Consider the following 22,294-nt stretch of genomic DNA (forward strand, 5'->3'; position numbering starts at 1 on the left):
CAGTCAGTGCTCTTAACCATAGATCCATTTATCCAGCTCTCACTTTGGGATTTTAAAGTCGGTTTTCATCTATTAATATCACTGCGTAACTGGGAGGGGTAGAGCCAGGTGAATCTCTGTGAGTTCAAGTGCAGCCTGATCTACATAGTGAATTCTAGGACAGCCAGAGTTACACAGACAGACTGACTCAGCCCCAACTCACTCTTTGAGAGGTCTCAAGCCACAGTTTTCAGACTGGACAGTTTGTATTTCAGACTTTGGCATCCCATTATTGATGTCTAAATTCTGAGATCAATGTCTGGGAATTTGCTGGTTTTAGTTTTAGATCAAATTTTAGGAGCTTAAATTTATCATTTGGAATTTGTGTTCCTCTATTTAGAGTTTTGAGTTTTAATTTAGATTCTGTGCCCATAGTTGTGTCTTATTTTAGGATCCCTTGGTGCTTTTAAAGATGCACCACGGGGGTGGGGAAGGGTGTGCATTATTTGCCCCATTCATTTTGGAGTCCTGAAGAGCACTAACAGTTTGTTTCCCTCTGCAGATGTTGGGTTCCGGCAGATACCTGATTTTCCCTGATGAGCTCAGAGATAGTTCTTTGAGTTCTTCTGACAGGTAATAGTTTTCCCCTCTTCAGTTTAGCGGCTTGGTTTGAATAGAATAATAGTAACAAAACAATGTTACTAAACACTGTTTCCAGATTGTTTAGCCCTTTAATTGTATCTACTAACCATTACAGCAACCTTGACAAAGAAACAGATGGAATATTCCTGCCATTTCCCAGAGAAGGTTCTAAGTTGATTTCGGGCATTGATATTCTTGGAGTTTTTCTGTTTGTTTGATTGTTTGTTTTTCCAGTACTAGGTATGAATCCAGGACCTTATGATGTGAGGTGCTAAGGAATTTTTTTAAAAATCACTATACTATATCCACAGCTCCCATTCTGACCCTCTTTTCTTTCTTTTTAATTTTGTTTTGTTTTGTGCATGCACTGCCTGTGGGGGCCAGGAGAAGGCACCAGATGCCCCTAGACCTGGCACTACAAGTGCTGTGAGCCATTGTGTGGGTGCTGGGATTGCAACCTGGAGCCTCTCTAAGAGCAGCAAGTGCTGTTAATAGCTGAGTCATCTCTCCAGCCCCTATAATTTTTTGGTTATTCATCCACCTGTAAAACACTTACGAAATGTTAGGAATCTTTTGGGTGTTGTGGGGTGAGAGGAAATACTGAAACAGCCTTCAGGACCACATACATTATAGGCAACCCTCTACCACTGAGCTGTAGGAATCTGAAAAGGGGATTCATATAGCTGATTGAGAATTGGATTGGATTCCTCTCCATCCATCCAGTTTGGACAAATAAAAGTCGAAGTTCATCTTCCCCTTTACTGTCTTCCCCTTAATCGATGTCAATTCAACTCTCCTTGTTCATTTATTAAGCACCTCACAGTTAAGCACCTCCTTGCTCTGGTTCTCTGTGTAGTAGGTACTGCTCAGAAGGAGCACCATGAAGAAAATGAAGAATCATGTATTCTGCAGCTTTGCTTCCTGGAACCTTAGTAATCAACAGTTGAGACTCTTATTGCCCCCTTTCTAGATGAGGGAATCTTTACAATAAAAAACTCTTAGTTGCAGTGGGTAGAAAACCAGCTAAAACTAGCTTAGGTATAAAAGGGCGTTTGCTGGATCATTTAAACAAAAATTTAGGGGCACCAGGACATAACTAGTCCCCGACAAGGGTTGAATGGTGTTGATAGAGCTCTGCTTGTCTTGGCTCTATCTTTCTTATCAAGCAGACTCTCCTTAGGGGAGAGCAAGATGACTCCTAGCTGCTCAGGTCCATACCCAGCCTGCTGGATCATCCCAAAGAGGCTCTTTTCAAGATTTATTGAGTCCGTCATGCTAACTTCTTAGATATACCTTGATTCTGTGCTCCTTTTAAAAGGGGAAAATAGGGTCAGTCTCTCTGAAAAACTTGAACAGAGAGTAGAGAGGCTTCCCAAAGGACAATTGAGGTACTATTTTCAGGGAAGGGGAATGGGATATTGGTTAAGCAAAAACAGCAATTATCAACAAGTCATTCAATAATCTATGTGCCCCATCATCTACCATCCCTTACCCCTAACCCATTCTGAGAAATGATTGTACCCTCTTTTTTTCAGTTTTTTTTTTTTGAGACAAGATGTAGCTCTATCCTAGGTTGGTCTTAAATTCATTAGAGTCCTCCTGCCATACACTCTCAAGTGCTAGGATTATAGGTACAAACCATGCAAGTAAATAAATAAGATCAGGAAGATGACTCAGTGGACAAAGTGCTTGCCATGCAAAGCATGAGGATGTGAGTCTGATCTCCTGGACCCTGTGGAGAAGAGGTGCAGCAGCACATGCCTATAATCTCAGCACAGGGGAGGGAGAACAGGACGATTCTTACGGGCCTTACTGACCAGCCAGTCTAGCTACACCAGTGAACTCCAGTTTGAGAAGGAGACTGTCTGAAAACATAAGCGGGGAGTGACTCAGGAAGACACTGGATTTACACACTCAGGTATTGCACACATGCATAAATAAGTAAAGAACAGGACCAGTAATCGCTTTGGCGATTTGGAAGATTTACTTATTATATTTATCTTTTGTTTTCAGTATTGAGAATTGAACCCAGGGGTTTATATGTGCTGAGCAAACACCAGTTTTTCTTTCAAAATAAAGTCCTCTGGGTAGTGGTGTGCACTCCTTTAATCCCAGCACTCAGGAGGCAGAGGCAGGCAGATTTCTGTGAGTTCCAGGTCTCATAGCCTGGTCTACAGAGCAAGTTCCAGGACAACTGGGGTTACACAGAGAAACCCTTTCTCAAAGGAAAAAAGGAAGAAGTAGTATTAGTTCAAGGCCACCTTTCACTACATAGAGAAACTCAAAGCCAACCCAAGCTATCTATAACAGACCCTGTCTCGAAAAGAAAAGAAAGAGAGAGAGGCGGAGAGAGGGAGAGGGAGAGAAAATAATAAAATAGTTCTGGGTTGGCTAAGATAGTAATGAAAATCCTGAACACACTACTGATCTCAGCTACCAAGGAGGCCAAGGCAGAAGGTCATGTGAGCCCAGGAATTTGAGGCCAGCCTAGGTAGCAAAATGTGCCCAAGAACAGCACTCCTCAAAATGGCAATCAGTGAAGAGGTCACTTGGAAACCAGCTTATGATATTTTCTTCTTCTTTTTTTTAAATTAATCTTCTGTATTTAAAGGTTTCTTTATTATGGATACAGTGGTCTGCCTGTATGTATGCCTGCAGGCCAGAAGAGGGCACCAGATCTCATTATAGATGGTTGTGAGCCACCATGTGGTTGTTAGGAATTGAACTCATGACCTTTGGAAGAGCAGGCAGTGCTCTTAACCTCTGAGCTATCTCTCTAGTCCCAATATTTTCTTCTTCATTCCTCAATTCAGATGACTAGTGTGTGTGGTCTCTGTGTTCACCAACATTTGAAGAAGTGAACTAAGGGTGCTGTCTACTGCGGGAAGCCCTTTAAGTGCTTTTCATAGATCTTAGAATGGAGATAAAACTCCTTTGTACTGTAATCCTACGGGTCTCTGTTTCACCCAAGATGCCTCCTCCAGCCTTGTCCCTTTCGCTTGCTGAGCTCCAGTGCTTGGGTTTTATTTTTCTTGAGTTCCCCTTACTCCTTTATGACACAGGGCCTTTGCATATGTTTCCTCTGTCTGGAGTATTTTCTGTTTCTTCTCACACCCTCTCATCCTCTAGACTAGGTTCTCACCACATTTAGTTCCAAAGGAAAATACCTCACTGGTTAGTCTGGAGTTCTAGGTCACAAGCCCCTTATTTTGTAGGTCAAAGCCTGCTATTACAACATTCACAACCAAACAACACCTCTCCTTTACCTGCCATCAGAGCCAACCTTGATGGGTGTTTGACTTGTGCAGTCATTCACACAGGGCCTGGTATTTAAAATGTCAAACGATTGGGTGCTGGGTGGCTGGATTAGTACAGTGCTTGGTATGCAAGGTTAAGGATATGAGATCAGATCTCTAGCACCCACAAATACAAACAAGTGCAGGCAAGATGGAGCTAGGGCCTTGAGATTAGGCCAGGCAGCCTAACTATTTCTGTGAGTTTCAGGTTTACTGAGAGACCCTGTCTCCAAAACTAACACACACACACACAGAATAAAAAGACCTAATTGATTAGTTTAATGATTTGCCTTCTTCATCTTGAAGATCTTAATTATTAGGCAAGTGACCCCACATTTTCATTTGTAGTGTCCCCCTCATTCTGATCCGAGTTGCTGTTTTATGTTTGTGTAACTGTGGTTGAGGTCCTTACCTCCAGCTATACCCTCAGCTCCAGAAGAACTGTTTGCTCTTTATATTCTTGTCCCTGTCCTAACAATTTCTACCACAGAGTGGATGCTAATTGCTGAATGAATGGATGAAAAAGATATATTTGGTTTTTAGAGACAGGGTTTCTCTGTGTAGCCCTGACTGGCCTGGAACTCACTTTGTAAAACGGGCTAGCCTCAAACTCACAGAGATCCACCTGCCTCTGCCTCCCAAGTACTGGGATTAAAAGCATGCATCACTATCTCCTGTATTACTGCTAATTCTTTAGGATTTTTTTGGGGGGGGGTATTTATTTACTTGTTTGTTTATTGAGACAAGGTCTCATGTAGCCTTGGTATTAGACCAAAGGTTTGGGGGCAGATGGCAAACCGTTAAAGCTGTATGTGGTGGCTCATGCCTGGAATGTTAGCACTTGAGAGGCTGAGGCAATATGATCACATTACCTGTCTCCAAAAGCTAGTTTAATTTTAGACATCTTAACCAAAACTGGCTCTCATCCCCAAACAGGAAGGATAAGAAGAACCACACAAACAAGCTTCGAGAACTGGCCCTGCTGATCCCTGTGACCATGACGACCAGAAACAAGAAGCATACCAAGGTGTGGGGACTAAAGGAGATGAGGCAGGAGGGAGAAAGGATGTCAGAGCAATAAGTGCGGGCCTCTCCTGGGAAATCCATGCAGGCCCTCTCAGTGACAGACTTGAACTGAGGTTCAAGGTGGTTCAGGGGTGGTCTATCTCTGAGCAAGAATTTCCGGGAGTTCATAATCCCACCAGGATTTTTTTCTTAATCCAGTTCCTCGCCCAAGGTCAACAAGTGCTGTACCACTAAGCTATACCCTCAGCCCTGCGGGGTTCTTTCAGGATAAGAGGTGGCGTAGGTGGAGCAGGGGCTGGAGACAGCACAGTCAGCACTTTTTACTCAAGCATGAGAACCTGAGCGCCAGTCCTAGAAGCCATAGAAAGTCATGCATCATGAGGTGTCTTAGTGCATGCTTGTTTTGGTCAACCAGCCTAGCCTAATCTGCCAGTGACCCAGGTCACATTGAGAGACCCTGTTTCCAAAAACAAAAGAAAATTAAAAAAAATAATAAGAAAGAGAAAAAAAAAAAAAAGACCCAACAGTGGACAGCCTCTGAGGAATGACACTGAAGATGACCTCCGACCTCTACATGCATGTGCACACTGGCATCCACATGAACATGCACATACACAGAGAAAGAGGAAAGGGAACTAAGAGAGAAAAAGTAGAAGCAGAGGTCACACAGCAGAGCAGGAGTCTTCTAGGTCTCACAGCTGCTGTCTGAGACTCCTCAGTCTCTCTCAGCCCCAGGTTCTCAGTTAAAAAAAGGAAAGAGTAAGCCGGGCCTGGCGGCACAGGGTTTAAATCCCAGCACTCCGTAGGCAGAGAAAGGCGATCTCTGGGAGTTTAAGGCCAACCTGGTCTATAGAATGAGTTTAAGAACTTCTAGGGATACACAGAGAAACTGTCTCGAAAACAAACAAACAAAGGAAATATAATTTCTGTTCCTAAATAGTACTGCAAGACCTGTAGTTTAGCAACAGAGTTCTTGTCTGTCTTGTGCAAGGTTCTAGATTTCATCCTTGAAGGTGGGGGTGAGGTGCACAGGGAAGATAAAAAGTGTGGCCTAGTTGTACATGCCATTCATTCTGGCACCTGGGAGGCTGAGGCAAGAGAACTGCAAGTTCAAGGCCTGTCTGGGCTACAGAGTGAGTCCAAAACAGCATGGACAGCTTAGTGAGACCTTGTTTCAAAATACAAATGTAAAATAGAGGATTGGGGAGGGTAGCTCAGTGATAGAGACTTGCCTTGGACACACAAGGCCCTGGGGAGAGAGAGAGAGAGAGAGAGAGAGAGAGAGAGAGAGAGAGAGAGAGAGACACGGGAGAATGCGTGCGTTTTCTTTTCCTTTGGCAACTTGCAAAGGCCTCACACTGCTCCTCGCAAACTATCAACAAAGTCTCTTCAGGGCTTCTTTGTTCTCATATGGTCTCCCCACCTTTGACCCTCCTGCCTCCCTCTTACAAAGATCCTCGTGACTGCACCGGACTCATCTCAAGTAATTTCTCCATCTCCAGATCCTTAACTCAATGACATCTGTAAAGTCCCCTTGCCCTATAAGGCAACCTATTCACAGTCATGGAACTAGGATGTGGCTGCCTTTGAGACTAGGATGTGACTATGGGGGGGATTTTTCTATGTTCTCAAGCAAGTGCATATTTGCTATGTATAGGTACTATCACAGGTTTCTGGGAAACCAGGAAAGAGACAGACACAGTTCTTGCCCTCAAGGAATGAGTCTAGCATTTTATAATGTACAAGATGGTCATCTCCTTTGGAATTATCTCTAGGGCTGTATACTTTTTTTAATCTTTAAATTATTTTAATTTTTTATGTTCATGGGTGTTTTCCCTGAATGTGTGACAATAACAGAAGAAAGTGTTGGATCCCCTGGAGGTGGTTATGAGCCACCCTTGGGTACTTGGAATCAAACCTGAGCCCTCCAGAAGATCAGCTAGAGCTTTTATCTGATGACCCAACTCTCTTGCTCTAGCTCCCCACCTTTTTTTAAGGTAATAGGGGGCTTCAAACATGCTTTGCAAAGATTCTGCTACTAAGCCATACCTCTGCCCTCTATATATTTAATTATGTATTAAATAATTGATAATAATTATTAAATAATTATGTATTTATGGTGCTGAGCATTAGAACTGGGGCCTTGTGCATACTATATAAATACTCTTCACTGAACTATGCTTATTCCTGAGACAAGATCTTACTAAGCTGCTAGCCTGACCTTGAACTCACTCTGTCATTTTGCTGGCCTGAACTTGGAATCCTTTGTGTCTTCCTCCTGAGTAGCTAGGATTATGGACCTGTATCATCAGGCGTGGTTTCCTTCTATCTACTTCTCTGTGTTTTGTTTTGTTTTGTTAATGCATTTATTTATTTATTTATTTTTGGTTTTTTCAAGATAGGGTTTCTCTGTGTTCCTGGATGACCTGGAACTCTCTCTGTAGACCAGTTGGTCTTGAATTCAGAGATTCATTTACCTCTGCTTCCTGAGTGCTGGGATTAAAGATGTGCACTACCATGCCTGGCCTACTTCTTTCTGTTCTTAAAAAAACATATTAATGTGTGTGAGAGAGAGAAAGGGGAAACATGTCTTGGCATGTTTACAGAGGTCAAAGGACAATTTTTGGGAGTCAGCTCTCTCCTTCACAGTGGAATCTGAGGATGAAGCTCAGCTCATCAGGCCTATACACCAAGTAATTTCACCTTCTGACTCATTGGTTTGCCCTCACCAGCCCATTCAGCTGACTTCTCTACCATGTATCCTCTCCTTTGCTCAGGACCCCTGCCCTCCACCTCTCTGGGTCACTGACTTTCCAATCCACGGCAAAGGCTCCAAAGGATGACTCTACTCCTAACATCCAACCTACAGCAGATATTGATTGATCACTGTTGTTCCCAGTTTACTGTGAATTCCTGGACTCAGACACCAAATGTTGAATATCTTAAACATGCCTCCATCTTTAAAGTTTTAAGTTATTTATTTGGTGCAAATGTCATGACACAATTGTGGGTGTCAGTTCTCTCCTATGGACTGGACGGACTGAATGCAGGATGTCAGGCAAGTGCCTTTCCCTGCTAAGCCATCTCACAGGCTTACCTTCTTTGTACAGTTTGAGACAGGGTCTTACTATGTAGTCCTACTTGGCTCGGTACTTGCTTTATAGCCCAGAGTGGCCTCAAACTAATAGCAAGCCTCAGCTTCTGATGTTGTGATTATAGGCCTATGCCACCATACCTAGCAAGGCTGTGAGAGATGTATGAACATGCTCACGTTTTTTTTTTTTTTTTTTGGGGGGGGGAGGCTGTTGGAAAAGGGATTCTTTGTGTAGCCCTGGCTGTCCTGGAACTTGCTCTGTAGACCAGACCGGGCTCGAACTCGATCTACCACCTGAGTGCACTTTTCTTTTTCAGTCCCTTGAAGAAAATCTCATTCAAACATTGACTAAGAATTTTTAAAATCGTGTGAGAGAGTGAGTGTGTGTGTGGTGTGCATGTGTCTGGAAGGGTGGGTGGCAGGAGGTGTTCTCTCTCTGAGTCCTCTTCTTGTCTCTGTTTCTATGTGGTCTTGCTATATAGCCTGTATTGTCCTGGAATTTACAATCCTCCTGCCTCAGCATTCTGAGTACTGGGATTACAGGAGTGTTCCAGCATGTTTGGCTGATAATTTGGAATGATTTTTTTATTGGTTTTTAGTTTTGTGTCTTCCGCAGTAGTTCAGGAGGTATTTAGTGGCATTGGTGGGGCAGGTGGTGTCTGCCAACTGATCGGAAGCACCCTGCTGATTGCTGTGAGAAATCTACTTCTTTAAAAGCCCCTGGATGAGCCACCTCTCCATATCTGCTTTGCAATATAAAAATAAGTTAGCTAAAGTCTTGCCTCAGCTAGCTCAAGGTCAAAGGGAGAGAAGAACATGGTGACAGAAAGCAGAAAGCCTGTCCAGGCTATTACAAAGCACTGGAATGTGGGAAGCTGACCCCGCCTTGGCCAGATGGTCAGAAGAGAAAGGGCCATGCTGAAGTTCAGAGGAGGAGCAGGCAGGTGAGAAGGCTTGTAGGGAGAAGAGGAAAGACAGGGGGCCCAGATCAGGAAGTAAGCATGAGCAAAAGGCCTTGGGCCAGAAGCTGAGGAGTATATGCCAGTAACTGGGACCAGGAGGCAAGCTGCCCTGGTCAGATTCCAGCTCTGCCTCCTTAGGTTTCCAAACCCCATTAGTGTTCAGCTTCAGTCTTCAGCTGGCTCTCTAGGACAAGGTAGGGGCTAGACAGCAGAGTAGGTGAGTCTCTGCCAATAAGCCTACTAGGGTATGTGTGGAGGCGATGCTGTGAAGTACTTCCTGCCTTTGTTCTCCAGGAGTCTCACACTGTCCTGGGCCCTGAAGCTTATACAAGTCAGGGTCTTACAGATTGCACCCTAGACTGGCTTCCAACTCACAATCCTGCTACCTCTGCCTCTTATGGAGTCAAGAGGTCAGGTGGGCAATGTGCCCCACTCTCCACCCTGTGTCTGTGCAGAAAGAGATCCTGCTGCGTGTCCTGCACTACATCCACTACCTCCAGAGATGCATTGATGTGGTCCAGGCTTTGCTCAAGCTCCACAACAGCGATAGCAAAGGTGGATTTCTGGGTAAGCAGTTCCACCTCCAGCTGACTTTATACCACAGGGTTTCCTGGCTGTCAGGGAAACTGATCGACCGTCTTCTCCTTCCTGGGGAAGGTGACTACAGCAAGGTAAGCAAGGTGCTGCAGGAGAGCCTCATGTGATGGCTCACACTTGTTACTCCAGCATCCAGAGGCCAGCCTAGGCCACATAGTGAGTTCCAGTCCAGCGTAGCCTACAGAGCAAGACCTAGTCTCAAGGAAACAAAGCAAAACATGGACACTGTGTTTTGGTGTTTGGAGGAGGAAGCAGGAGAGCTTGGCCTTCAAGGACAGCACCTTGCTAAACTGCAGAACCACTTTGACCAAAGAGCATGTGGGCATGAGGAACCATAGAATGTTTAGAGACGGCAGGAGATGTGACAGGATAAGATACAGCGCTGAGCGGGTTGATGCATGCCTTTTCCAAGCCAGATCCTGATTCAGACTCTCTCTGGGCTTCAGTCCTGCAATCTGTAAATTGGGAGTCCACCAACACTTCCCTCCTGTGTGTGCTATGGTAATCAAATTTATTAAAACAGAGAAACAACATGGTGGTTACAGCATACAGCTACCCAGCACTGTACAGTGGCTAGTGTGAAATACTTGGGCAGGAAGAAGAGACTGGGGGAACAAAGGCCAGAGCAGGGGGATGAGGTCTGTAGGGCAGAGCAGAGGGGTAGAGATGAGAAGTAGTAGAAGACTGAACCAGGGAATATACTGCTCAGATTAATTTACTTTTGTTTTTATTTTCCTTTCTCCTCTTCTTCCTCCTCCTCTTTGTTGTTGTTTTGTTATCGAGCTGTCTTTCTGTACAGCCCAGACTGACCTTGAACTTGCAGTAAGCCTTCTGCCTCAGCTTCCCAAATGCTGGGATGACACACCTATGTCCCTGTGTTTGACCTCAACTTCCTGGCGGTGCAGCCGTAGACCTCAGTTTCCTTATTTGTAAAGTCTGCCTGAAAACCTTCCCACCTCCAGGGTTGGAAAGCCTTGTCTGGGAGGAAAAGGATGTCCAGGATGGAGAGTGGGCTCTGATCTTCCCCCTTCTCCAATCCCAGGGCTGGGTCGGAACCCATCTCCCGGCCCAACCCAGCGGAGACACTCCACTCCCTCCAGCTATCAGAAGTCACACCTTTGGGGCACCTGCTCCAGACCTCAAAAGAAGAAGTTCACCTGAGTGTCAGGTACACATGGTCTCTGAAAGCAGGACAGAGAGCTGCTGATGTAGCATAGTTTCCTCCTGTAGGGACACACTGAGCTAGGCCTTGCCAGTCTGTGCCCGAGTCCACTCCCAGACCTTCCTAGGGGGTGCTGAGGTCTAGGGTGGCATGCTTTCCTCTGGACCTTCATTTCTTCTTCACTGGGACAGTTACCAGTTCAGGCCCTCTCAAGGTTACAGAAAAGCCTGGGCAGACATTGCCACGCCGTGCTTATATCAGAAGCACTGGTAAAGCCCAAGGAGGATGCTGCTGTTACCATTTACTGTCCTTGAACTAGGGCATAGGGGAGACAGAGTTGTTGGAAGACTCATGGCTACACATTGGAATTACTTGAGGTACTTATAAACTTCCTAAGTGTGTACCATACACCCAGCAAGCTGGTGTCTTTGGCCTGGTGTGGAATATCACACAAACTATGCATTATGCTGTTAGAGCTCAGAGTTACATAGACTGAGTTGGCTCAATAAGCTCTACTTGAGGAGCTGGGCACACCTGTGGTGCTGGTAAGTGGCCAAGCCAGGCAGTGCTCTGGAATGTGACAGTCCAGAGCAGAAAAGTTCTCTCTCCTTGGGCCAAATTCTGAGGCATCCCAGTGTCCTCACCAAGCCCCCTGACTCTGTCTCTATTCTCTCAGAGTGCCCAACCTGGCCCCAGAAGCCTCGCTGCTCTCTGGCTTTGAACCAGCCTGAAAATTTGGTCACTGCATACCCAGGTGCCACCTACCCAAGAGACCTCAGCCCTGGCACCCTCCCCACATCTGCACTATCCCTGTCAGAAAGTGATGGAGAAGGGGCCCAGTTGGTGTACTTGGACATGACTCAGAATATTGTTGCCTATGACATCATAAGTTGGTGCCTTTCCTCAGCAGGAACTTACTGTTTTATTTGCATGTGTTTTTCTCTGCCCCCCACTGTGTGTGTACATGTACATGTTTATTTGTGTGCTTCTTCACAGATTTCCTCCTGGACAGTCCTAGCAACAAGGCATACATCACCGAATGGAATGACACTGCATCTCTTGTCATGGGGCTTCACCCACAGCTTTCCTTTCTTATGTAGGGACTGTAAGGGAGGGACAGGATCAGGTCGCCCTTGTGTGTAAACTTCAAGTCTCAAACCTGGGTATGGGGGAGCATATGCCTATTGGGCTTCTCCAAAGAAGCCAGACTGTCGCTTGGCCCTGTCTCTGTACCAGAGGGGAGCAGGGGTGGAATTCCCTAAAAATGACAGAAGAACACCAAGAATGCAAGCCTTGAGGCCTTGCACTAGCTCTGAGGCTGCAGAGTGTCCAGTTCTCCAACATGCTCCCCTGTTGTTTATGTACCTCCTCTAGGCCAGGCCATAACTTGTTGGTGCTTGTGACACAGTAGTGACCAAATTCTCAGTCCAGTGACAGAATGACCCACATTTCCTGGGCCCCCAGAATTTCTGAGGTGATAGAAAGCCTTGGTCCCAGAGCTACGTCATCTTCCTGCTAGCTGTATGACCTGGGCTAGACATTCATGTAGCAATGACTGAGATAGCCCATTGATGTCTACTGTGTTGTACTTCAGTAAAAGACATGCAGGGATGGGTCAGGGCCATCCCTGTTGTCATGGCATTGTTAGTCCATGTTAAGGATCTGATGATCGTCAGTGCAGCTTCTGATAGAGAGAGGTGTGGGTCAGTGCTGCGGTGATTTGGGCACCACAGCCTAAGGCTCTTGTTTGGGTATAGGAGGAAGAAGACTGGTGGCAGAGTCTGGCCCCTCTCTTTCTCCCTGTCTTGGGGTCCTGGAATCTGGCCCATATACAGTCATAGTCACCTTATTCTGACACCCCTCCTCCAGGTGATTATGGTGCAGGGACCCAGGATGGTGAGCTTGACACTGACATCAAGGCTCAGAGCAGAGATCAGAGGTCTTATTTCCTCACCAAAGCAGAGCCCTATCTCAGGTAAGGAAACCCTGGGGTGTCAGTGGCTGGGGCTGAGGTATCTGGGGAGTGTGAGAGATTGATTTACATTCTCTGCCAGAGTCCCTTAAATGGCACCCTAGGTCCAGTTGTGTGCTGGCTGGTGCAGACTCCCATGAAGGTCTGGATTGTCACCCGTTGATCTTCTTGCTTCTTGCCTCTTTCCCCCTCCCAGCCTATTCTCATCCATTGAGGGCTTCTCTGCTACAGACCGTGACTGTATCAGTGGGGCTGATCCAAGGTATAGCCCAAACCTCTTCCTTGGCATTGGAGAATGTGACCTGTCTCGCCATGTCAGTCCTCTCTTGCCTTTACCATGAGCCTTCCACTGAGCAGCACAAATGTTCTCCAGTCTTCACACTACCTGCTCTGAGTTTGCTGCTCTGGTCCCTCTACTTGGAGCATCTGCCTCTCTGATTTACCTGGGAAACTACTCTCTCCGATGTGCCCTCTAGTCTTCCCTGGAACACTTCCTCCATGGGGTCCCCTCTGTGTCAGCGTCTGCTTACCAACTCATTTTCCCTCAAGACTGATTAAATCCCCTGGGGTTGCATGGAGTGGCCCATGTGAGCTCCACAATCACAGCTGAGTTCATCCCAGGGCTATGTGTCATCCTATGACTCCAACTCTCACAGGCAGCAGCTATTCTTGTGTACTTCCAGTGAGACACACAAAGAAACCCCAGACACTGACCCTTGGCTTCCTGCGTGGACCTCAGAAGACAGCCTCAATGGTGATTACAACTCCTCTTCTTGTAGGCTGTCAGCCTTCTGAACCTTCCTCTCCAGAGGGTTTCTATGGCAGAGAAAAGCAGGAAGAAGGTTGGGGATCTGCTAGGCACAGGGAGGGCAAACATACTATGCTTATCATCACTCTGCCCCCAATTGCTATGCCAGACATTGCTAATCAATCCCTGTTTTCATGAGCCACCCACTATAGAACCTTTTAAACAGAGCTATGGGTTACTGCAACCAGGCTTCTGGCTTTGACACACTGTAACGATGATCTTTCCTTTTTTGTTGATGTATTGCCAGGTAATGTGCCTCTTAATTTCCTCTACCTCCGTGACTCTGGATGGTAGTCTTCTTTCCCCAGTGTCTGACACTATCCCTTCAAAACTTGCTGCTGCACTTTGGGTTGACCACACTCCTGAGTGCCATGATCCTTTCAGGGAGTCTACTGGCCTCGGAGTCATCCCAGATCAATACCTGTCATGTGACGAACTATCTGAGTGAGATCTTAGGACTCAGCTCTTCCCTCTTCAGCTCCCCAAGCAAAATCCTGCCAGATCACGTCCTGGAGGACGAGACCTACTTTTTGACTGAAGGTGGGCTGCCAGAGTGGGAAGAGCTTCATTCATTCATAAAAGATAGGGACACCTATCCACCAAGTACTTGGGTCTGAGCTGGGCCCAGTGGATGCTCAGAGGGCCTTGAAGGGCCCATAGTTCCTCCAACATAGGGGCCACTAGGCCACGTAGTGAAAGGGAGGCTCCAGAAAACTGCCACACTCACAGCTGGCCTGTGAGTGAGACTTGAACATGGGCTAGGAAATCCCAAAGGGGAGAAAATCAGAGAAGGAGACTGGGGATAGCCAGGGGTGCTGTGAGAAAGGTGCCTAGTCCCACTAGTTCTCTGCTCACAGGTCTCTTGGAGTCTTTGCCTGCTGCCTGTGAACTGGAGGACCCCCAAGAGAAGGTAAGTTCCATCTTCCTGACTTGACTCCCTTAATGAGCATTCCACACTTCCAGCCTTCTAAGAATTACCAAGTCTGTCCTCACCATCCTCCTTTGAGCTTACCACTGCCCATGAGGAGCCTGAGAGAGGCCTGCTAAGATCACAGCTACTTCCCAAGCAGGGTGGGGACAGGACACTTCTCTCACCTTCAGTGATTTACCACTCATGGAGGAGCCACAATGCTTAGTGTCTGTATGTTTAATGTGTCCTCATGCATGACACAGGGTCTCTTGGATCCTAGACTGGCCTCAAAATCAGTCCTCCTGCCTCAACCTTCCGAGAGATTGGATTACAGGAGTGTACCAATTATGGCCAAATAAGTCTTAATTCCTCGACCTTGGAGTTTACTCCAGTGGGTGGTCTCATCACAGGCCTCATGTTCTGGAGTTCATGAAGAAAAACTCCATTGGTGTCACCAGTTTTGTTTTTAACCTCCAGTTCAGCACAGAAGGGAGTAAGAGGGAGGTAGAATCAGTCAGTAGGGACTGGTGCTGAGGCCCTGCAGGTGAGAGGGGACACCTGTGTCCTCCAGCTGAGACATCCTATGTCAATGTTGTAGTCTGTTTCCTCGTGAATTGATGTCATGAGGCCCTGTTTGAGACCTTTGAGTCGAGGTTCCCGAGTTTCCAGAGGTGTGGAGACAGACAAGGATGTTTCACCTGCACTGTTTCTGATGCTCTGTGAATCCCATAGTCAGTGTTTTCCTCATCTGGTCCAGGACACACTCACAGCCTCACCTAACTTCCAGTCCTCAGTCTCACTGGACCACTGCTACCTGTCGCTGAGTGAGAACATCAAGGTGCTGTCTAGCTGCAGCTCCAGTTCGGAGTCCACAGACACCGAGTCCCTGTGGGGACAGGAGGTGAGAGGGATGGCCATCCACCTAGGGAGGACAGGGGTCTTCTCCCTTGCTCAGTCTTCTGTCCTGCAGCAGGCCAACCCTGTGGGCTTACAGACCCCCAGTGACGAGGACAGAGACAACACATGGACACCTACCCAGCGGTCTTCTGGCCTGCTGATAGCTGGCAAGAAGACCAAGAAGATCCAAGCAAGCCAGGGCTCTGGGAAGCTCAAGGACAGCAGAAAGGCCTGCCCTGGCCAGGTGAAGAAAAAGTGTGTTAATGGCTTCATCATGTTCTGCAGGATGAACCGGAAGCACTACATCCGGTGAGTGAGGGCATCCGGGTTTTTAATGGTATAAAGAGGTTACCATCCCCATGTGCACCCTGAGACCATGTGGCCCCACTGCCAAGCAGCAGACCCAAGCTCAAACTTGAGACATCAGAGAAAAGGAAATTAACTGGCTTCTGTCACCATCAAGAAAACTGTCTCCAGTTGGTTCTGGGTTGAATCAGTCCTGTCCCTCTCTCCTGAACTGTCATCTCCCAACATGCTGGGTCACATTGGTAGCAGGTTGTCCTCAGGAGGTTCAGACTCAGTCCTGCCGAATGGCCTAGAAGTCTCATCTCTAAATATCCTTGGGGTTGACTTAGATCAGGTGCCAGTCCTGGACCTGTCACTGGTGGCTGAGCTTTGCTGGAAGAACGGGTTTGTGGGCAGTAGGGAGAGCCTGTGAAGTGATGGCTACAGGTCATTTATGCTTTTGGGGAAATCTGTGTCTTCAGAGGGTGAAATGGGACACTGGAAGGCTGGTGGGAGAGGAAAGATAGCCAAGGACCATGGTGTGGCCATTGTGACCTCCTCCTTCCTGTCCCAGAGCCTGTCCTGGGACTGCATCCACAGCTGCCACTAAGGACCTAGCTCAACTGTGGCGAGAGATGACTCTGGAGGAAAGGAGACCATACTGGTGAGAAGTACCTTCCAGAGTATGTGGGGGGAACCATGGGCCCCAACCTGTGACTCTCATCCCTCACTCAGAGCCTAGTGACTAGTAAAAATCTGTTAGTAAAACAGATTGGGGCTTTCCTGGGCTGAGGACTTGTAAAACACAGACTTCTTTTCTTTGTATATCTGTGGTGCATGCACATGCGTGTGTGGTATGTGCACGCATGCACATGCATGCAGAGGCCAGAACAGGACATCAGGTGTTTTTCTCTTGCTTTTTGCCTTGTTGCCTTGAGGTAAGGTCTCCCATTGAATGGGGAACTGGCCTTTACAGCCAGGATGGCTGGAGAGCAAGCTCTTGGTTCAGATCTTTATGTGGATACTGGTAACTCAAACTCATGGCCCAGAGCAAGTGCTTATTCACGGAGTATCTCCAGACCCCTGGGTCACACGTTTTATGACCTGGGAGGTAACAGGTAGAGTGTCACCTGCAGTTGGAAAGAGAATGAACTTTGCTGTTCTTGGACATGCTGCCTCCCATTTAAGCTCTGCCAGAGAGCATCTCAGTTATTTTCCTGTCACTTGGCCTCTTCTCTCTTGTCTTAGCCATCCTTCCCCCATCCTATCCCTTCCACCAACTTCAAGGGCTCCCTCTTGCCCATTTCCAAACTAGTTGAAATCCTGTTTGTGAAGAGCACCCAGCAGGGTCCAATTTAGGTGCTAGAACCTGGCACCCCAAAGAGAGATTGGCCTCATGGGACAAATGAGAGTTCTGGCTCCCTAAAGCCTATGTTTGGTCAGTGCTGGGGGCAGAGGACTGTGCAGGAACCAAGGAGCCAAGAATGAGGAACCTCCATCTGTCCCCAGCACTAAGGCACGCAGGTTCAGCCGCCAGCACAACCGCATTGTGAAGCGGGAGAGCTCCAGCAGTGAGGACGACGATGGGGAGACCCCTAAGCCCTTCTACCAGCTGCTGGCTGACAAGACCCAACTGTCTTTGGGCCTGGCTTTACTGCCTTCCCCTCACTGCCAGTGAGATGGGCAGCCCCTGCAGGGTCTGCCATATGGTTAGTTCCCAGGTCCCCCAATGTTTGTTTCCTTTGGGCTTCAGCAGCCACTGCTAAGGGTCCCCTGCCCAGTACCCCACCCCCAGCACCAGAGAGGAAGTGTATTTACTGACCCGAGACTGTGTGCAGCCTTTCCCACCTGTTCTTAAAGGATGGGTGCTCAGATGAAATGCAGAGCTCTCAGAATCAATCCTGTTTCAGCCCCATTTGTTCTCATTGCACGCTTCCCTACTCTAGCTGTCCTAAAACGAAGTGGAGCCCTTAAGAGCAGGGGAGAAGCAATGCTGTATCCAGAATCTCTTGGCCCTGGGTGGGCTTTCCACACCAAATCCAGAAGCTCTTTGCTTCTGAAATTTGAAAATCCAGGTTTGGGATGTGATGACCCATGTTTATAATTCCAACATTCAGGAGATTGAGACAGAAAGATAAGATTTGAGGCCAGCCTGGACTATAGAACATGACCCCATCTCAAAAAGAACCCAAACAAAAAGAGCAAGCCACAACCTCAGGCTTCATGTTGTCTAGTTCTCTCTTGGGCTGGTTGTTTGGCAGGTGACCCTTACCCCAATGGCTCTGTTGTATGTTAACTTGACTTTAATTGAAATGGAGGCATAACATATCCTAGAAAAATAAAGATTTACGATACAAACTAGACAAAGGGGCCAGGGTTGCCCCAGGGGGCAGGGAAATCTTTGGTCTGGGACTGAATCCTGGGGCTCAAGTCCAGGGAAGTAGGGGAAGGTTCCCATGCACCCACCAGACCCTCCTCAGCAGAAGGGCTCTCTGGGTCACATCCTGGTCTCCCATCCCTGGGATTCAGGCAGCTCTGGGAGTACTAGGTATCCATGGGCCTATTAATAGTGTTATGGTAAGGGTGCTGGCTGAAAACCAGCCACTTAGCAGGGCCTTCCTCAGCTAGTACCAAGTAGAGGACAAAGCCCTAGTCAGGACCCCTAGAGCCCCATGCAAAGAGGGCTCTAACAAAAGACTTTCCATCAGGAAAGGGACAGTGCCCTGACTCGGGTGGTTCCTCTGGCTTCTCCAGGGCTTGCAGCTCATCCAGCGTGGAGGGTTGTAGTGTGGGAGCTTCAGACTGCAGCCACTTTACTGAGGGTTCCTCCTTCTGTCCTAGCACCTTGAGCACCATTGTCAGGAGAGGTGATAAGTCCAAGCAATCACAGTTCCAAGGGCTCCTCCACAGGCACTGACTGCAACTGGGTCAGGACCTTGGCCTCAGCTTCTAACCCTTCATCAACCTCAGTCCCTGCTGTGGTCCCCAGGAGCAGCCCCTGGGAGTCAGGGTCTGGCAATCTCAGCACAGTGTGGGTGGCCTGTGTCCCCAGCCCCTCCACCCCTGTGCTCAGTTCCAGCCCTGCTGGCCAGACTGGCACAGCTGCAGGTGACAACATCAGACCCTCAGGCAGGGGTGCTGGGAAGCTAGGCAGCAGGCCAGAGGAGTCCGGGGAGAAAGGCAGGCTGGTGGCAGAGGTGACAGCAGGAACAGTTGGCAGTGGCTGAGTAGAGATTGGTCCCAGAGTGTGACCCTCAGGGAGGGTGGGGCTGGGGGTCACTGGGAGGGCTCCTTCAGGCACTGTGATGGCTGGCTCTTGCTTCAGGGGCAGAGCTAGGCTGGGGGCAGGTGGCAGGACTTGGGAAACGAGCATGCTGGTGGGAAAGGTAGCAGTAAGGATGATCTTGCCCTGCTGCACAGCTACCCCAGTGACAATGGGGCTTCCAGACACAGGGTTGGCCAGGAGGAAGTTTCCTGTGGAGAGAAGAGATGGAGGGCAAGATGCTGGAGAGCAGGCAGGACCAGTAGGCTTAACCCCAAGAGATGTACCAGAAGCAAGACATGGGCTCCCCCAGCCCAGCAGGCCCGAGGAAAGCAGGAGGGTACCTGGGGTGGCGGCTGAGGGAAGTTGCAGTGCAGTCACTCCCACACCAGAGTTTATCAGGTGCACATTGGCAGGCCCCGCTGGAGCTGCCACCTTCACAGGGCTGCCTGGCCCAGCTGCCAACAGCTGGAGTGGCCCCACAGCCTGAGGCAGGGTCACCACCTGGGAAGTGGGCACCACCTGAGGCAAGTTCAGCAGGGGGGAGGTGGGGCTCAGGCCTGTTGGGTACCCAGAAGAGGGGGAGAGTGGTACAACCTGCGGAGCAGCCACAGAGGGCACAGCTCCTGGGGTCAGAGGGAAGGTGGAGGTGGGTGGGGGACCAGGGACTACTTGGGGCAGGGTCCCTGGGACTTCCTCTCCAGCTGCCCCAGGAACAGCTCCCTGAACCTCTTTGGTCTCAGGAGCCTCAGACGAAGCCTCTTCCAATCTAACCTCTCCTGTTTGAGGGTCCAGGACCAGGGAAGTCTTGGCCTCACTGGCTCCCTGGGGGCTGGGTTGTGGTGGAGGAGCGCCCCCGCCTCCTGTGAGCAGCAGTGGCCCCAGGCTGGAAGCCTCTCCTAGGGCCAAGCTATTGATGATGACTGGGCTGCCATTGAGGAGCACTGCTGGGGGGCTGCTGGCTGCCAGGAAACTGCCATTCACTAGGATAGAGGAGGAGGCGGGGCACGTCGCAGGAGGGGTGGCCCCCGCTAGGAAGATAGAACTCTGGGTGGGGGCCTCAGCAGCCACGGGAGCCACACCCCTCTCCAGGTCCTCCGGACTTCGGCTGGACTCAGACTCATCCTCAGTAGTGGGGTTCCCATCGGACTCACTGGCAGGAAAAAGGGTTAAGTCTCAGGCTGCATCTCCCTAGAGGCAGAGGCAACCCAAACTCCTGTTAACTCTTTGAGCCCTTCAGAGGACCTGCACGGACCCCAGAGCCTCCACAAACCCTGCTGGGGTTGACAGCACTGCGGGAATGCAAAGCCGGAGGGAAGCTTTCCCTATTCCTTTGGCTTGCAGCCGAGCACCCATTCCGCCCCAAGTCCCCTGGGTCAGCAGGCGCGTGGCAGCAGAGCGAGGCAGCAGCCTTTACTCCAGTTCTTCCCCCTTTCCTTCCCTGGGGCGTCAGAGACCAGAGCTAGAGGCCTGGCGCTGGGGTGGGAGGAGAAGGGCTTGGGTTACAAGGGAAACCGGAGCCGGAGAAGGTTCACGTTTCACAACAAAGGCAGGCAACAGACCATGCTGTTTGGGCCCGAGGGGGCGTGGGGTGGGCGTAAGTAATGGTCACCAAGGGTTGCAGAGGTCCCCGCCCTAGGTGCCTTAGACAAAGGCCCCCTTATCCTTACCATCACCCCTCCAGGGGACCCTCCTCCCTTTTCTCATTGCCCCCCTGAACTGCAACCCCAACCTAGAAACAGCGGCCAGAACCTCAGCCCCCTGGGGCAGTGATGCCCAGAGAACCCAGGGTGTGCCTGATCTCTCTGCGCTCAGCCCGTGCGCTCGCCAACGCCGAGGGGTACCAAGGGTCAGGCGCGCAGACTCCAGCGGGAACCGAGGAAGGCCGGTCCCCTCACCTTTTGCAGGGCGCTCCGCCGCCGGTCCCAGTTCGATCGCGTTGTCGCCGGTTCTTGAACCAGTTGCTGACCTGTGTGAGCGAGAGGCCGGTGAGCGTGGCCAGGCGGCGCTTCTCGTCTGGCGTGGGATAGCGGTTGCCGCGGTAGCAGGCCTTGAGCGCAGCGCGCGAGCGCTCCTTGAAGCAGTAGACGGTCTCCTCGCCGTCCCAGATGGTCTTGGGCAGAGGGAACTTCTTGCGCAGCCGGTATTTGTCCACCGCGCCCAGGGCACGGCCTCGGGCCCGCTCGGCCTCGTGGTAGCGCGCGCGCAGGTAGAGGTCCTGCAGGAAGGCGTGGTGGGCGGCGGGGAAAGGGCGGCTCTCAAGGAGCCGGTAGAGCTCGGCGTATTCACCCCGCTGGAAGGCCACTAGGGCCCGCGCGCGCAGCACCGGATCGCTGCCACGTAGGCGCTCGGCCGGGGGCAGCGCGCCCAGGAAGCGGCTCAAGCGGCCGGCGTGGCCAGCCTGCAGTAGAGCCTCGCACACACACGCCACCTGCTCGGGCGAGAAGCGGAGGCCCGTGGGCTCCTCGGCCGCAGTCTCGGAGGGAGACGCCGGGGCGCCCGGGGACCCGGAATCTGCCGCCGACGCCTCGCCCGCCCCGGCCGCCGCCGCCTCCCCCTCGGCCTCCTGCAGAGTCTGCAGAAGCTGGCGCGCTTCCTCCTCCTCTTCCTCGGTCGCAGCCGCTGCCTCCCCCACGGCTGCCGGCCCCGCGCTCGGCTCGGCAGGCGAGGTAGCCATGTTTGGCAACTTTGGGAAGTTCCTCCCTCCTCTGCCGCCTCCTGCGGGCTTCCCCAGCCCCCTCCCCCGCTCAGTCGTCCTCGCCTCCCCAGTCCCCTCGCGGTCTTCTGGCCCTCTCCCGGCCCAAAGGCTAGACTTAGCTCTGCACTCGGGTCTGTCCCTGTGTCTGTGTGTCCGCCCCCCTCCCCAGCTGTCGGAATTCTTTGTTTTCCCTCCGCCTCTGGCCGCGCTTTCGGCCTTCCCCTGCGTGTGCCTCTGGCTCAGGGCCTCAGTTTCCCCAGTTTCTCAGGGCAACGGAGAAGGTAGTGGGCCGTCCAGCAAGGTTAAGGGCGCGAAGCCGCTTCGATCTCTCGGGTCCCTAGAAGGCCCTCTCCCTCCCTATCTCCGCGCCGCGCTCCACCTCTCGGAATTCCCGGCCCCGCGGGGAGGGGGCGGATCTGGCTGGGAGGAGGGGCGGGAGAAAAGCGCTAGAAAGTTTTCGGCAACTTTTCTGAAGCGTCGGTCTTAGGAGCGGATGCGCGTGGTTTGCGCAGGCGCGGTGGGAGGATGGCAGTGGGCGCCCTGCTGGCCCAGCCCCCTACTTTTCCAAGCTTGAGTAGCACAGCTGGGTCACAGCTGGGCGGGGGCGGTGGTGTCTCGGGTGGCTTGTTGCTCCTCTCTTACTGGCTGGATGCCTAAGCTCCGCCCTTCAACCCGATTCGTTCGCTTTGCGTCCCACTAGCTCC

At 50.3% G+C, this 22,294-nt stretch overlaps 2 protein-coding genes across 11 annotated transcripts; one reads left to right on the forward strand and one right to left on the reverse strand.

Moving 5' to 3' along the window:
* The first annotated feature begins 540 nt into the window (after window positions 1-540).
* On the forward strand, window positions 541-17,529 carry Meiosin (meiosis initiator). Of its 9 annotated transcripts, none has more exons than XM_085693306.2 (11): window positions 541-612; window positions 4,854-4,944; window positions 9,455-9,566; window positions 12,628-12,733; window positions 13,387-13,484; window positions 13,923-14,078; window positions 14,396-14,448; window positions 15,206-15,349; window positions 15,419-15,654; window positions 16,205-16,294; window positions 17,140-17,529. In XM_085693306.2, exons 1-11 carry the CDS (start codon window positions 542-544, stop codon window positions 17,306-17,308), a joined length of 1,326 nt encoding a protein of 441 aa, XP_085549432.1. In that variant the 5' UTR covers window position 541; the 3' UTR covers window positions 17,309-17,529. The 9 variants fall into 9 exon arrangements, with proteins under 9 accessions (XP_085549432.1, XP_085549438.1, XP_085549448.1 ...); XM_085693312.2 differs by having other exon boundaries at window positions 15,422-15,654; XM_085693322.2 differs by having other exon boundaries at window positions 15,236-15,349.
* A 382-nt stretch (window positions 17,530-17,911) lies between these two features.
* On the reverse strand, window positions 17,912-22,151 carry Six5 (SIX homeobox 5). Of its 2 annotated transcripts, XM_085693174.2 has the most exons (3): window positions 20,791-22,142; window positions 19,237-20,045; window positions 17,912-19,104 (listed from the first exon to the last, which is right to left on the reverse strand). In XM_085693174.2, exons 1-3 carry the CDS (start codon window positions 21,567-21,569, stop codon window positions 18,515-18,517), a joined length of 2,178 nt encoding a protein of 725 aa, XP_085549300.2. In that variant the 5' UTR covers window positions 21,570-22,142; the 3' UTR covers window positions 17,912-18,514. The 2 variants fall into 2 exon arrangements, with proteins under 2 accessions (XP_085549300.2, XP_085549299.2); XM_085693173.2 differs by having other exon boundaries at window positions 17,912-20,045; window positions 20,791-22,151.
* Window positions 22,152-22,294: the final 143 nt, after the last annotated feature.

This window comes from Myodes glareolus, chromosome 1 (genome assembly GCF_982192425.1).
Source record: "Myodes glareolus chromosome 1, mMyoGla1.1, whole genome shotgun sequence".
Taxonomy (NCBI): domain Eukaryota; kingdom Metazoa; phylum Chordata; class Mammalia; order Rodentia; family Cricetidae; genus Myodes; species Myodes glareolus.